Here is a 16,983-nt window from a genome sequence, read left to right as displayed (position 1 = left end):
ATTATGTTCATCAATTAGTCTTTGTGTTGGATGTGTTGGTTTAATTGAGTTGTCTCATGAAAATTGCTGGTAATAGTGGAGTTTATGGGCCAGAAAACCTAAATAATGAGCTAAAAGAGGCTAAAAATGTATGTTTCAGTGAGAGGATGTCGGGGCGGATGGATAGGTCTGAAAACCACCAATTTTTAATGCAGGAAGTGGCCGTTTCTTTCCTACTTTTAACCACCAACAATGATTATTGATTAATCTGTTGATTCTATGTTTGAGTGGGAGGATGTCGGGGCTGATGGAGGGGTCATAAAACCACCAAGCTGGAAATTAACTTGTTGATAGTGGAATTTACAGAATTTCCCTCTGGGGATTAATAAAGTCAGTCTAAGTCTAAGTTTACAGTGTAGAAAACCTAAATAAGGAGCTAAAAAAGGCTTAAAATATACATTTAAGTGGGAGGATGTCAGGGATAGTGGAACTTTTAGTTCAGAAAACTTAAATAATGAGTTAAAAGAGGCTAAAAGTGTATGTTTCAGTGGGAGGATTTCGGGGTGGATGGAGGGGTCATAAAACCACCAATCTTTAAGACAGGAAGTGGCTGTTTGTAGCTATTTTCAGCTGTCAACACTCATTTGTTGGTTAGTTTCTTGATTAATCCATCGGATGCTAATCTGTAAAATGTGAGAAAATAATGAAAAATGTTCATTAGTGTTCCTTAAGTATCTTGTTTTGTCTGAAGAGGAGGAAAGAAACCAGGAAATATTCAATTTTAGGAAGGCACAGTCAGTGGACTGTGACTTTTTTCTTTAAAAATTGCTCAAATCAACTGTCAGAATCGTTGGGGATTAATTTAATAATTGACGTCTAACTGGTTGATGGTTGAAGCTCTACTTTTAACTACGACTGTTTTTGTTTCCTGTCTTTCGTTTGGTAAGAAAAGAACCGAGATTCTGCAAAAACTACTAAATAAGATCAGATCAAATAAGATAAAAAGAAAAGAAAGAAAAAAGAAAAGAAAAACAAGACCATCACGCCACTGTGCAGCCTGTAAAATATACAATAAGACTATAAAATACACAGCAATAAAACAGCACTGAAATATAACATCTAAAAGGAAAAAAAGGTAATAAAATGTCACCATGTCGCTAGATATTAAAGCCATTTTATCCCTTGTGTCGTCCTGCGGGTCACAATTGACCCGTTTTAAAGTTTAAAATGTGGGAAAAAATAAAATAAAATTCACAGTGAAACTTCTGATGTCCACATTTTCAACATTTTTGGAAAATCTTTGAACATTTTTTGGTGGGAAAAATGTTTCTTTAGAACTTTCACATAAAAATCTTTTTTTAAATTTATGTGAATGTTCTTAAAGAAAATATTCAAAGTTTTACTGATATATATGGAATCACTTTAGATATTTTAAGGATTTTTTTGGAAGTTTTTACTCATTTTTCAAAAATATTTACAATATCTACACGTTGGGGGATTTTTTTTTTTTTAAATAAAACTTTTAAGGAATTATTGGAATTTTCTTCCTGAAAGTTTTGCAAATTTACAGAAATTTGGGGATTTTTTTGCTGAATTTTTGGATTTTTTTCAGACAAGGAAACAGTATTTTTTGGTGCCCGTAAATGAGGACAACAGGAGGGTTAAAATCATCCTCGTGGTTTTTCATTTGAATCCAGAGCCGTCAGTGTGAGGATCTTTAATAATCTGATCCCTCGTCGCTCTGAGAGTTAGTTTGAGATTAACTCATCGTCCCTCCCACCATGCAGCTCTGGACTTTCTCAGGTATTTTTAGCCTCTCTCTCTCTCTCTCTCTCTCTCTCTCTCTCTCTCTGTCTAACTCACCCTTCAGACAGCCCTCCCCCTCTCTGCTCTCCCCCATCCCTCCCATAGCGTCCGGCTGTGGGGCAGTGGATGAGTTCAGGTTTCTCTCTGAGCTGCAGGGCTGAGAACATGGCAGTGGAGGAGGCGGCAGAATATCTGGCAGAAGTAAGTGTTTGCTTTAAAGCTTCCTCCTCAGAGCTTCTGCTGCAGGGTTCAGGGATGCTGAGGTTAGCTGGAGGATGTTGGACGGTCGCAGAGACAACTCAGTCTGCTGCTGCACCAGTAATGCTGCAGTGTGGAGGTGTGTGTGTGTGTGTGTGTGTGTGTGTGTGGAGGTGTGTGTGTGTGTGTGTGTGTGTGTGTGTGGAGGTGTGTGTGTGTTTTCAGTCTTTAACTGCTTCCCTGTTCTGGCTGCACGTGTCTTTATATCCTGCAGATTGTGTTGGTCCAGGGTTGATGCAGTTTCATGTTGGTGTGAATGGAGACACCTGACCTTGGCTGGTGGCGCATGCTCCGTACGTTGGCACAAAGAGCTCAAACTGAGGCTAAAAAACTAAAAACTAGAGGAAAAAGAGTGAGATGGATGCTGCAAATAGACGCTGTAATGTGGGAATTTTCTCAGATTCAAGTAGAAAAACTGTCCTTGTAATGAAACCTGGTGATACGTAATCCACGCTCTGCAGTATTTCCTCTTTAGGAACCAAAACTTAACCCTCATATGAGCTAAAATGAGCAAAACAGTATCAAAAATATGCACTGTCATGACATAAAATTACACTTTAGCTAAGGAAAAGTGGCTGTTAAATGTTGTTTATGCACAAAAGCTGAAATTAACAATAAAAAACAGTCAAACCTGCAAAACAAAATGTAAAAAATCTGCAATGTCATGTCACAAAATGATAGTTTGGCTTCATAAAAGTGTTTTAAATGTCTTAAATATTGCTTACAGAAGTGACAGAAGTATAAAAACTGTCCTTGCAATGAAACCTGCTGATATGTGATCCACGCTCTGCAGTATTTCCTCTTTAGGAACCAAAACATAACCATAATATGAGCTAATATGAGCAAAATAACAAAAAATCTGCACTGTTGTGTCATAAAATGTCAGTTTAGCTGTGGAAAAGTGGCCGTTAAATATTGTTTTTGCACAAAAATGACACTTAATGATTAAGAAAAGTCTCCTTAAACTGGTAAAATGTGATGCACGCTGCATAGTATTTCTTCTTTAGGAAGCCAAACATAAGCCGAATATGAGCTCAGATTTTGTAATATTTGTCAAACTTGCAGAAAAAAACAGCAAAAAAACCTACAATGTCATGTTATAAAATGACAGTTTGACTTTCAAAAAGTGTTATAAAAGTGTTAAATCTTGCTTATACACTAAAACTACATTTAATAAGGTAGAAAAAACACACCTTTATAATAAAAAAGTCTCCTTAACCTGCTGATCCACTCTGCACTATTTCCTCTTTAGGAACCCAGACAGCAGCTGATTATGAGCTTGGATTCTGTAACATCTGTCAAACCTGCAAAAAGCAGCCAAAAATCTGCTCTGTCATGTTATAAAATGACAGTTTGACTTTAAGAAAGTGTCTGTTAACATCGCTTAGACATCAAAACTACACTAATTTGGTCAAATCTGCAAAAAACAAACAAACAAAAGAACCCTTCCTGCTTTAAAATGCCTTTCATTGAACTCTCTGCAGCTCGAGCACACCTGCTTCCCCACAAATCCACTTAAACACTGCCATCAACTGCATATTTCACTCATGATGCACAGAAAAAAACACCACATGGATGCATTAATGAGGTAGAAAAGTTGATTTTCAGTGGATAAAAGCAGCAAATGAGACAAAAAGGAAGAGTTTATGATCTAAATGTAGGGAGGCTGTTGAGTCCAGTGCAGACATAAATATATAAAAACAGGAATGTGAGCGATGACGAGCCCTGGAGGCCGTTCAGCTACAGACTTACAATCAATAAAAACCTCTTCCCATTGAAGTGAATGGTTCCTGTCCTCCTCAGGTTGCAGCAGCTCCAGTTCTTCATCACTATGTTGTTTTATTCCATCATCCTGTCGCCACATCGCAGCTTAAAAACATTTATTCTCATCAGATCCCGCAGTAAACTCAACATGTGTGTCTCAGAACGAGCAATTTATGGCGTTTAAGAGCCTGAAAAACAGCTGATTGTTCAAGAAATAAACTGCAGGAAACAGATTTATTGTTTGAAAACACATGGGGCAGGAAAAGACGACGTCTGACTCGTTTTATTGTCTAATTTTCTCATCTGCAGGACATTTTGATGATATTTTCTTTCTTGTTTGCGGTTCAGTTCAGTTCAGTTGGACACGAATGGGGTCAGATTTGTAGATTTCACTGTGAAACTTCTCCAGCTGATCACTTACAGCAAAGCAAAGACTTTCTGTTACACATTTTCTGAACATTAATGTTTAAATATGCAAATGAGGTATTAAATATCTTAAAATGCCGTAATTTGTACTAATTTTCAGAACAGAAATCAGAATTTTGAATAAACCACCTTCAGAATTCTCATTTTATCTCCATATATCAGAAAATAAAGCATACAGCCAAAAAAAAACAGCAATTTTTTAAACTTATTTTTAGGTATAAAGTGAACTATAAATCAGCCTGTGAATGAAATATGAACAAACCAGCCTTTAAAAACTTTCAAATGATAGTAAATAGGTATAAAGCTGAAATGTTTGGTGCAGCTGAAGAGGAAATTTCTGACAAAAAACTCAAATTTAAGAAAACAGCTTTAAAAGATATGTTTCATAATTGAAATCTGTGCATGCAAATAGATTAAAAGTAGTCAAAGAACATGTAAATGTGTATTTTTTTTATTTCCACTAGTCTGTAAATAAACATAATATGGAAGAAAAGTACACCAGAATCCAAAATGTACACTTTTTGAATGTAGTATTTCACTTTTAGTGAACAAAATCACCTTAAATGGCTCCAAATTCAGGGCTTTAATCTAGTTTTTGTGTGATACGGTTCAACCTGAAGGCGTGAGGTCAGTTTATTGTAACCTCAGAGTGTCGCTCCTCTGTTCCTTTATTTATCCTCCAGAGATATGCTGGGAATGCTACGGTCTTTTTCCAGAACACACTCATACGTTACACACATTCCAACATGGAGCTGCAACCGAACACGACGACGCGCCGCCGAGCATCTAGAGCAGCAGAAAACACATCTGAGAGACACTTCTACACAGAAAAACTGAAGTTTTAGAGCACAGAAGCACAGATTTCTGACAAATATTACAAAATACAAAGTCCTATCAGCAGATTAAAGTCACTTTTTTATTACGAGGGTTGATTTTCTACTTTGTTAAGTGGGGATTTTATGCAAAAGCAATACTTAATAGACATTTTTCAATGCCAAATTGTGATGTTAGATGACAAAAATAAAGATTTTTGTGTGTTTTTGTTGTTGTTCAATACTGTGGTGTTTAAAAATAATTCTTTCTGCCTTGTTAAGTGTAGTTTTAGTGTATAAGCAGTATTTTCTACTTTTTTGACACTTTTTAAAAGGAAAACTGTCATTTTATAACACAGCATTACTGAATTTTTACATTTTTTTTGGCAGATTTGACCAATATTACAAAATCCAAGTTCATATCTGCAGGTGAAAGTGACTTTTTTATTACAAGGGTTGTTTTTCTACCTCATTTAGGCGAGTACTAAAAATCCAAACTATAGTTTTTAGGTGTTTTTTTGGCAAATTTGCAAATAGTACACATAACTAGCACATTTCTGTGTGAGCTTTTTGTAAAATTAGTGAAACCTGCAAAAAAAAGCAAAAAATCTGTACTGTGGCGTTAAAAATGACAATTGTTTCTGCCTTGTTAAGTGTAGTTTTAGTGTATAAGCAGTAATTTTTACTTCTTTGACACTTTTTTAAAAGGACAACTGTCATTTTATAACACAACAGTACTGAATTTTTACAGTTTTTTTTGGCAGGTTTGATAAATATTACAAAATCCAAGCTCCTATCTTTGTCATGGTGCTCCTTGCTAGCTAACACTGTAGGGTTAGATCAGTGGTAAACACAGCAAACTATTTTTCACTTCAGTAAACAGAAACATGGCATGTCTTCCACTTTATCAGTTAGCATAGGTTCAGTCAGTTAAATTATGAACAATAATGAATCGATTAACGGCTAAGGAGGCCAGAAACTATTAACCACCATGCAAGTCTTTGTCATGGTGCCCCTTGCTAGCTGAACACCCCCAACACTTTCAGTTTTTCCACACTGTGGATCCGCCTCCATGGGTTGTAACAGTGCTAAACACAGCAAATGAGCTGCAGTTTTTCATTTCATGGTGCCAGCAGGTCCTACAGCTACAGCCCTTAGTCTTCTGATTTATCAGTTAATGTATTTTTAGTCAGTTAAATCATTAACGGCAATGAATGGATTAACGATTTATAACCGTTTATGGATGTAAAGCAGAGAATCCAGTTAGTTTTCTTTGCTTCATTCATGTGAAACAGTTTTTCTGGATGTGTTTGTTCAACTTTAGTCTAACTATACGTTTTGTCAATGCAGTATTTGGAGTGTTTTCTAAAGATGTTATCCGTTGTGTCTTCAGCTAGTTTGTCCGTCACACAGTGAGAACCTTAAAGGCTGAGACAGGTTGCGGTCAGGAAAGACATGTTTTTATTGTCGTCAGATAAGAATCTTCTGGTGTCGAGTTTCCAGACCTGGGAAACGTTCAGCTGGGTTTCAGAGCTCTTTTAAGACGCCGACACTTTGAATCCTGATAACGCCGTGAGTTACGAGCTGCCGAGCTGCTGCCACTTTTAATTTGAAAGGTTTGGCAGTGAGCCTTGAAACCTGCTCAGGGATCGAAGAACCTCCACAGATCTCTGGATCGGTTCATTTCATAAAGCAGCAGCAGGAAGAACCGCAGTGTGTTTGAAGCATCTTTATTTTTAAGAATAGGGGCTAATTCTGCAGGCAATTACCCACATTTTTACTCAAGTTTTACTATTTTCAGACGTTTTTAGGGCTTAATAACTGTTCTCTGATTCCAAATATGATTATTTTCTGATTTATTTCCTCCACTATGACAGTAAACTGAAAATCTTTGGTTATGGACAAAACAGGACATTTTTCATTGACATTTTTCACCCTTTTCTGACATTTTATGGACCCTAAAACTAATGGATTAATCAAAAAATAGCTTTGAGTTAATTGACAGTAGAAATAATCAGCTGCTGGAAAATCACCAGGAGCTAAAAGAGAGTCTTTATTGGCAGAAACTGCATTGAGTGATTTTGTTTTAAGTCTCTTGATTCTAGATTCTTAAATATGAATATTTTCTGGTTTCTTTTCTTCTGAATATCTTTGAAACACTAACTGACAGCAATTTTCAGTGAAAAACCTGTAAAACGATATTGTAGACGATCTTCACAGCACTAAACAAAAAGTAAACCCAGCTGAGTGGAGCATTTAGCAGCTCAATAACCGAATATCTTCTTCATGGAGTTGGTGGAGAACAAAAATGGAGCTAAAAGAGAGCCATTATTTACAAAAACTGCAGAGACTGAGTGATTTTTTTAAAGAAAAAAAGTGTGAATTCTGTGATTTCAGCTTTGTAAATGTGAATATTTTCTGGCTTATTTCCTCCTTTGTGACAGTAAACTGAGAAACTTTGGGTTGTGGACAAAACAGGACATTTATCATCAACATTTTAAAACTTTAATACAGTTTAAAGTAAGCTCTGATTGTCTCTTTTCACAATAATCAAGAATTCCAACCTATGGCTAAGTTTATCACTGAATTCAGTTCTTGTACCTGCAGATTTATAAGTTCTTAATGTTAGAATAAGAAGCAGAAACTCTTTAAACTTTCAAAATGTTAAAAAAATAATAAATTAAACACCTTTCTATGTAACTAGTGGATTCAACCTAATATCTGGAGTTTATTGAACTTGATTTCTCAAATTCATCTGATTCAACTCAGCTAATTTCACACTTTCACAGCTTATGAGACAACATCGAAGGAATCAACCAACCAAAGTGCAGTTAATTTACATTTTAAGGGAGCTGAATGAATTTAAGTGATTTACAGATAATTATTGGTGCCAGTTTTCTAAAATGTGAACAGATATTGGCTTAGAAGTGAGTCAACAATATGCTTTGTTTTTATGTCCTCACAGTATTACTACGCCAAGGAACGGTGGAGTTATGTGACAATCGCTGCTGGTCTGTCCAAATGTCTGTCCGTCTGTCCATCTGTCTGTCTGTCTGTCCGTCTGTTAGCAACATTACTCTAAAACAGACTAACGGATTTGGATGAAATTTTCAGGGAAGGTCAAAAATGACACAAGGACCAAATGATTAGATTTTGGCAGCTTATAGTCTGGATCCACGGATTTGTTAAAGATTTCTATATCATTGCCAGATGGGGGCACGACGTCACTGTAACCATGACAACAAGTGCCTGCTGACGATCACATGATTATGATCCTACTACAAATCCACCGCTAAGGACTTATCAAGACTTATCTGTCAGAAATGATCCAAGGAACAACTGATTAAATTGCGGGGGTGTTTCTGAATCCCATCAATTCCCGCCGCCTGCTGAATATTTAGGTCATGCGATTCGGTATCTGTATATAACGTACACATGCATAACACACACCTGTACTCAGCTCAAGGTCATTTTGTTTGTGGGTACATCTATATTAACTGGACACATTCTATGGTGCCATGATTTCTTATCATCAGTAACTAAAAAACAAATGCTGTGTTTCTGACAATGCCATATGGGGGAATGAGCAGCCTTGGAGGAGGACTGCGCTTTCTGAGTGCTTTTCTAGTTGGAACCAGTAGTTTTGCAGGATTTTTCTCATATAGAAGTGAGTACCCACTTGTTTTGGATGAAAAAATGTTACATGGTGCTACTACGTACAAAATCTGCAGCAGATTTGCAATAATGATGTAAAAGTTTAGATGTAAACGGACTGTAAACAGGACGCCTTCAGTGTTGCTGGTTTCTGTTTTCTTGGTGATATTTAGTTACATCTTTACCTTCAACAAGGTCAGAGACTGAAACTGATGCAGTGACTCTGCATAGAGACAGTAATGTCAATGAAGGAACCATATTCAGTGACATTTACAAAAGCAGCACTACAGACATGGTAATAATAGGAGTTAAATTCAAATATTTCAGTCAGATTTGTGAAATATTCCCAGTAGAAATCGTTCATTAGACTCTCGGTGTGTTTTCCTGACGTCCACTAAACCCTCGACTCTGAGTGGACGTTGACAACAAAAACACACCGAGTTTGTGTTTGTGTGGCGATGAACTGAGATAAGATCCATTCACTGGGTGGAAATGAGCTCAGCAGTCAGCTTTGGTCAGTAATCTGTCCACAATAACACAGATCATGGAGCATTGAGCCGGACGAGGCCGCAAGACGCTGATTTAGAATCTACAATATGAGGCTCAACTATCTGTTCAATGGATTGTAAAGTTCTGCCAGGTTTTACAGGATATTTAATGCTATAGTTGGGCTAGTAAATTCTTGTAAATATCGGATCAACGAATGACTGAATGCTCAATATAGAAAAACTGTTAAATCAGCCCAACCTCATAATGAGTTTCAGCTCCACCAGTTTAGCCGTCTGGACAAAAACTTTACTGTTTAGCATTATTATCTGATATAACAGGCAGCAGTTTTCAGTGAAAAGGCTGTAAAAAGATGTTATACACCATCTTTACAGCACCAAACAACAGCTAAAGAGCCAAATGTTTCCCTCAGGAGGTGGAGGAGACCAAAATGGAGCAAAAATAAAGCTTTTATTTGTAAAAAACTGCAGTAACTAAATGATTATTTTAAGAAAAAAGTCAAAATTCTGGGATTCCAGCTTCTTCAACGTGAATATTTTCTGATTTCTTTCCTCCTTCATGACAGTAAATTGACTTTTGTTGGGTTTTCTACCAAGCAGGACATTTTTCATCAACATTTTTCAGCATTTTATGGTACTTCATAGACCAAATGACTAATTAATTAATCAAGAAAGTAACAGACAATTTATCAGCAGTGAAAATAATCACCTGGTGGAGACCAAAAATGGAGATAAAAATGAGCCTTTATTGGCAAAAACTGCAGTAACTGAGTGATTATTTCAAGAAAAAAAAAGTTGAAATTCTCTTTATTCCAACTTCTTAAATATGACTATTTTCTGGTTTCTTCCCTCCACTATGATTGTAAACTGAAAATCTTTGGGTTTTGGACAAAACAGGACATTTGTCATCAACACTTTTCACCCTTTCTTGACATTTTATGGAGCATAAAACTAATGGATTAATCAAAAAAGTAACTTTCAATTAACTGACAGTAGAAATAATCAGCTGGTAGAGACCAAAAATGGAGCTAAAACAGAGGCTTTATAATAAGAAACTGCATTAACTGTGTTTTTTCTTTTTTTTTTTTAAAGAAAAAGTTTAAATTCTCTTCATTCGAGCTTCTTAAATGTGAATATTTTCTAGTTTATTTCCCTCTCTATGACAGTAAACTGAATATCTTAGGGTTTTGGATAAAACAGGACATTTGTCATCGACATTATTCATAATTTTGTGGCTCTTTAAAGACAAAACAACTAATGGATTAATCTAGAAAAAAAGAGACAATCAACAATAAAAATAATCAGCTGATGAAGGCCAAATATGGAGCTAAAACAGAGCCTTTATTGTCAGAAACTGTTTTAATTGAGTGATTTTTTTTTTTAAAAGAGAAAAACTTAAAATCTCTTGATTTGAGCTTCTTAAATGTGAATAATTTCTGGTTTCTTTGCTTCTCTATCACTGCAAACTGAAGATCTTTAGTTTTGGACAAAACAGGATAATTGTCATCAATATTTTTCTACATTTTGTGACATTTTGTAAACCAAACAACTAAATAAATCAAGAAAATAGACAATTAATTGACAATGAAAATAATCAGCTGGTGGAGACCGAAAATGGAGCTAAAAGAGAGTAAATACTGGACTGACAGAAACCAGCCAGAAACACAGCTTAAACATTCAGTAGAAACTCAACAATTTGTCAGTTAATTGTCAAATTTAAGACCTCAAATTAAAACGTCCAACAGTTTTTGACTGTATGAAGTCCTTTTTTTCTGTGTCTAGGTGCTTTGTAGAGAATATTTTAGGTTATTATTTGCAGTAGCTCAGAGTAATCCGACAGCATCTTCAGGTTTCCTTTATCCATTGGAGGTCATGTCCAGCTCTGCATTCATTAAATCAAAATCTGTCTTTTACATATTTATCAACCATTTTCCCTCAAAGGAAAACTCTCCTGAGGATGTTTTGTGTCTACATGCATCATGTGTTCCCTCCATCTTTCCACCCTGCTGTCACTGAGCTCTGCCACACCCTGAAATCCAGCCTGAGATATTCACATGGCAGCAGATTCAGCTCCTCAGCTCGGCTCTGAGGTTCACTGCTGCTGCTCCCTGAGGAATAATATCCATGCAGTAGATGTGTGTTTGTCCTAATTACTGTCTCTGAAAAGCCGCAACACTGCTCATAACAAGTAGTTTGGATGCTTCCAGCATTTGTCCTGTTTAGCTCCAAGTTCATTCAGAGTAAATAAAAGCAGTTTTTCATCCTGTAAACTGGATTTTCTAATATTCTGGCTACCTGTAACCTCTTTATTTTTCATAATCCTATTAAAAATGTTCTTAAAGTCTGTCTGTCTGTGTTTCGTGTCTTTGTAGACACTCTGTGATCTGGAAGTTGTAATGTGTAAATGATAAACTGAGGCTGAATGTTGCTGAAATTGAACTTATTTTTCTGAAGAAATTTCAGGTTGTTCATGATGTTTTGGAAAAAGATAATTCCTTAAATGTGAACATTTTCAGAATGTACTTTTTTTGCACTAAACAAAGGAAACATTAGGAGTTGTGGTTATTTATAGGTTATTATGCCGTGATTTTACCGACCCGGCCCACTTGAGGCTGAATGTGGAACCTGAACTAAAATGAGTTGGGTTTGGTTCCATGGTGGGTTCCAGCACTACTTTATGCAGACAGAGGAGGTTGGAAGGAATCTAGAAAAGTTGTGAAACTGTAGGATTTAGTAGAACCAACTTTCAAGGCTTGATCAACCTCCATTGCTGCAGAACAGCTTTAAGTTGTTTACCCATTTCTTGTTTCCCGAAAAAGGCCTTTTTGGTAGAATTCTGAAATCTACATTATTTTTCCGTTTTGGGTAACCTCACTTTTTTACCCTCTGGTATTTCACCACTTACCTTTGGACCATTTCAAGCTATTCATTGCACTTGAACTACTTGAACTGCAATAAAAAAGTGGAAAAATTGGTTCTAAATCTTCCGTATGTATATGCAAGTATACAAGTATTTGGACACAATTATAGTAAAACTCTACATGCAGCAGTGGAAAGTAACTTTTTCTGCTACTTCATACTTAAACTTGGAGACAAATATTCAACATTTTTAATCCTTTGTCTGCATTTGACAGCTTTAGTTTCTTGGAGGTTTAGTTTGATGATGCAAAATGTAGTAAACATGATGTAAAAAATGAACATTAAATTGTGTTAATTGTATCATCCATCACTGTTACCAGCTTCAGCATTAAAATGATGAACATATTAATGCATCAATAATAATAAACCAATATTATAACAGACATATGGCCTTCTGCTCAGCTTTTACTTTACCCTGTCGTACCGTATTACCTTCTTTCTGTCATTTCACTCTCTGTGTTTCTCATCCAGTAGTGAAAAGTGTATTTCCACTTCATCTGCCAGCTTATATACATAGAATACGATCATTATTTTTCAGCTTATATACATATAATACGATTATCACATATGTACAGTTTCTTGAAAAAGACACTTTAATGGAAAATCAATCAACAGTATCTTTTATCTCAGTCAAGGCGGCTGAAGGTGATTTTAAGAGACGGATCCTGACTGTTATCTATGAACTAAAACACATGTGATCCTGTGCACGTTTGACCTCGTGCACAGAACAGGTGATAAAGGGCTCCGGTGGTAACGAGCTGAATGTGACACATGCTGTCTAAATATGCTAACTATCTGAATATCTGCAGCCTGAACCTGGTGTTCTGTAGAAACATGTTGGCTCCAAATGAAGCTTCTCATCCACAGATCCAGTCAATCTAAGAAATAAATAGATAAATAAAAACAAAACATATAAATCCTCCGACCGTCGGCTCGGTTTCTGGTTATTCTTGGCTCGGCATGGAGCGGTTTAACCCTGCAGGCTGAACATTCTCACCATGAAAACCTGCAGCTGAAATGTTTTCTGCTGTTGGCTCCTGTTCAGCTCAGAATTTAACCTGATTTTTCAGCTAATAACATTTGGAGCCTCGAGGGATTTCAACTTATCTCTCGTCGCAGGGAGTCCTAATGATGCTGTGACACACAAATAACAGCTTCTGATCAATGTTGCATTATTTTCAAAGCTCTGAATGTTTAAAAAAAAAAAAAAAAAAAAAAAAAGCTTTTTCTTTGCGTGTGAACACAGAAAACGTGATTTTAGGAATCCAATTTGTACCTTTTCTGACTGTTTTCTGTTCCTGTCTTTAAGCTCTCTGTGATATTATACTGTTAAAATGTATAAAACAGCTTTTGTCCTCTTTCTGTGTCCCTGCAGACGGATGTAAACGCCTGTTATCTGCGAGCAGCTCGGGCTGGGAATCTGGAGAAAGCTTTGGACTACCTGAAGAATGGAGTCGACATCAACATTTGCAATCAGGTGAGCTCTTTTAAAGATCACTTTGACTAAACATCGACATAAATCCTGAAAAATTTCTGTTACTGTGAACGGTTTGTTGAGTAGAAAGTGAGCATGAAGCTTTCTATTCAACATTTAAGGCAAAAATAGGGTTTTATTTCATTATTTTTTGCATTGTTAAGGTGAAAAACAGTATAGGAGCATGAGGCAAAAGTTTCAGATCGATTATGTTAATGCTTACAGTACATCAGTGCCAGTATTTTTAGTTGCTGGTGCTACAGGAAGCTTATATCACATAACATTATTAGCTTAATGTAACACCAGCTAGCTAGTGCTAAAGCAAGCTAATACAGCATTGGGTTTAACTTAAAGTGAGCTAGTAAATTATTATTATTGTCATTACTAGACTAGAATAGAATAGAATAGAATAGAATAGAATAGAATAGAATAGAATAGAATAGAATAGAAATAGAATAGAAATAGACTAGAAATAGACTAGATTAGACTAGAATTAGACTAGACTAGACTAGAATAGAATAGACTAGAAATAGACTAGACTAGAATAGAATAGAATAGACTAGAAACAGACTAGAATAGAATAGAAACAGACTAGACTAGAATAGAGTTGAATAGAGTTGAATAGAACAGAAATAGACTAGACTAGACTAGAATAGAATAGAATAGAAACAGACTAGAATAGAAATAGAAATAGAAATAGAATAGAATAGAATAGAATAGAATAGAATAGAATAGAATAGAATAGAATAGAATAGAATAGAAATAGCCTAGAATATAATAGATTTGGCTAGACTAGAGCAGAATGGAACACAACAGTAGAATACAATAGAATACACTAGACTAGACTAGAACAGAATAGACTAGACTAGAATAGAATAGAATAGAATAGAATAGAATAGAATAGAATAGAATAGAATAGAATAGAATAGAATAGAACAGATCTTTATTGTCAAAGTTAAACAACAGGAAAGGGCAGTTTAGCAGCTCCTAGTGTTAGCATCATTTTACTAAAGAGCACAGAGTCTTTACAAAAATAAAAGTCATGCTTAAAACCAGAATAAAAAAAAGATTGCACTATAAAAGAAGAGGATTTAAGTTCTTTCTATAGAGTAATAAACAGCAGGTTATTAACCATGAGGTGGGTGGTAGCTGTAGTTCAGGTGTTGCTCCCTTCAGACTTGTCGGGTAAATCTTGTTTCTGTGTTTTTAATCACCGTCTGCTGTTTTAAATGTGAGTTATAAACTCCAGCCAGTGGACTTTTCTCGGTTCTGACGCCTCCTCCTCCTCTTTTCTCTTAGAACGGCCTCAACGCTCTCCATCTGGCGTCCAAGGAGGGCCACGTGGAGGTGGTGGCCGAGCTCATCAAGCAGGGCGCCAACGTGGACGCCGCCACTAAGGTGCGTCACACCAGAACACGCCATCGGTCACGGCACACGTATGATGCCGGTCTGCTGCACCTTCACAAATAAGTCACACTGAGAGGCTGATTTAGTGGAAGTCTGCTGTGTCACCGTATTTCACCACGTTAATGCTTCCTGGTGCGACGGCTAAAAATGCCCCAGTGGAACCATGAATGAGATTCATCCACGGAGAGGGAGAGTGATTAAATTCTCCGAGGCCGCGGTTAATGAGGGGGTTTTAGGTGCTGCGTTCACATGCTGTCAAGAAACAAGGTTAGAGAGAAACGAGGTTAAACATCAAAGTCTGAAAGCCTGTTTACCTGCTGCAGAGTAATCTGATTACTGTAAGGCCTGACCTCATTCTGGAACAACAGTTTAGTTGATTTGAAGCAAGATGTAGATTATAAACAGGAAGAGCATGTGTTTTAATTTCACAAGGTGTCAGTTTCAAGTTTAATTAGATTTATTAGATTATTTTACATACACGGATGCATATTCCTGTGCATGGCCAGGTATTATTTGTGTTTTGACAGTTCTAATGCTGTTTATTAATTAGGATTCTTTACTGTTACTACAACAGTACAATCCTGCTCTTACACGAATGTGTTAGTAATAATAATATAATAATGTAATATCATATAAACCTGGTAAAGATGCCCCTTTAAAGAATCAGCTTCAGCTTTATTATTTGTCCCTTGAAGGGCGATTTGATATGCAGCAGTTACACAAGCGTTCACAATAAACAAACAATAAAAACAATAAAAAAAATAAATTAATTTTTTTAAAACATAAAAAATACAATAAAAACAATAAAAAAACACAAAAACAATAAAAAACACAATAAACAATAAAAACAATAAAAACGATAAAACATCACACAACATAAAATAGAATAATGTTTTCATAGTCTTATGAGTCACTTTGCTCAACACTAACTCATTACTTACGCAGAAGATTAACTATATTTTATAAATTCTGAAGTCACTGACTTTAGCTTGGGAACATTGAGACATTTTTCAGAAAAAAAAATGTATTTATTGCCAATTAATTCACAATTCCTGGGCCTCAGAATAAGGTTCTAACTTTATTATCGTTAATATTTGAATTGACATAACAATAACCAGCAGAGATATTTAGCCCACATCAGTGAAGAATTCAAGCTAACTCGTGCTACAGCAGGATAATATCTCTTAACATTATTAGCTGACTTTAAGTGAGCTAGTTAGCTAGCTGGCTGGTGCTACAGGAAGCTATTATCACATAATGTTTTTAGTTTAATGTAACACCAGCTTGTTAGCTAGTGCTACAGCAAACTAATATAGCATGACAGTATTACCTTAACATAAAGTCAGCTAGTTAGCTGATTAGCTATGGTTACAGCAAGCTAATACATTGCGCATTATTAGCTGAACCGAAAGCAAAGGAGTTAGATTTTTTTGTGCTACAGCAAGCTAATATAGCATAATATTTTTAGCTTAACCTAAGGTCAGCAAGTTAGCAAATGCTGCAGCAAACTAGTATAGCATAACATTATTAGCTTAACTCAAAATCAACTAGTTAGCTAGTGCTACAGCAAGCTAATGTAGTATATGCTAATTTTTAGGCATATAGCAATACTTTTTATTTTTACTGATGATTAGCTTTTATGTTGCTGTACTCTATGGTAGTGTACATGATTTATCAGCAATCTAGAATTAGCAAAACCAGCTAGTTAGCTAGTGCAACAATAAGCTGATATAGAATAGCATTATTAGCTTAACCTAAATTCAGCTAGTTAGCTGGTGCTAATAGCAAGGTAATAAAGCATAACATTATTAGTACAGCATAAAGTCACCTAGTTAGACTTTAGGAGATAATAATTAGACATTTTTACTGCTGGGTAGTGATTAGGTTATTGTTTTAGATGATAGTGTACATCATTTATCAGAAATGTAACATCAGAGAGGCTGACATTTTGAAAATTTTTGATGTCCACGGGGCTGTC

General features: G+C 35.9%; 1 protein-coding gene across 46 annotated transcripts in view; it reads left to right on the top strand.

The window, feature by feature from the left end:
• The window catches only part of LOC111586477 (ankyrin-3-like), a 230,685-nt gene that overhangs the window by 93,828 nt on the left and 119,874 nt on the right, over positions 1 to 16,983 (top strand). For 45 of the 46 annotated variants that reach the window (XM_055004246.1, XM_055004249.1, XM_055004243.1 and 42 more), the window contains exons 2-3: positions 13,500 to 13,601; positions 14,898 to 14,996. In XM_055004246.1, coding sequence (XP_054860221.1) covers positions 13,500 to 13,601; positions 14,898 to 14,996 — 201 coding nt within the window. Of the gene's footprint in view, positions 1 to 1,837; positions 1,987 to 13,499; positions 13,602 to 14,897; positions 14,997 to 16,983 lie in introns of those variants that run through there. The other variant, XM_055004241.1, reaches the window with a different exon arrangement.

This window comes from Amphiprion ocellaris, chromosome 18, assembly GCF_022539595.1.
Source record: "Amphiprion ocellaris isolate individual 3 ecotype Okinawa chromosome 18, ASM2253959v1, whole genome shotgun sequence".
NCBI lineage: Eukaryota > Metazoa > Chordata > Actinopteri > Pomacentridae > Amphiprion > Amphiprion ocellaris.
Note: the sequence above shows the minus strand (reverse complement) of the source record. Positions and strands in the feature narration are given on the sequence as shown.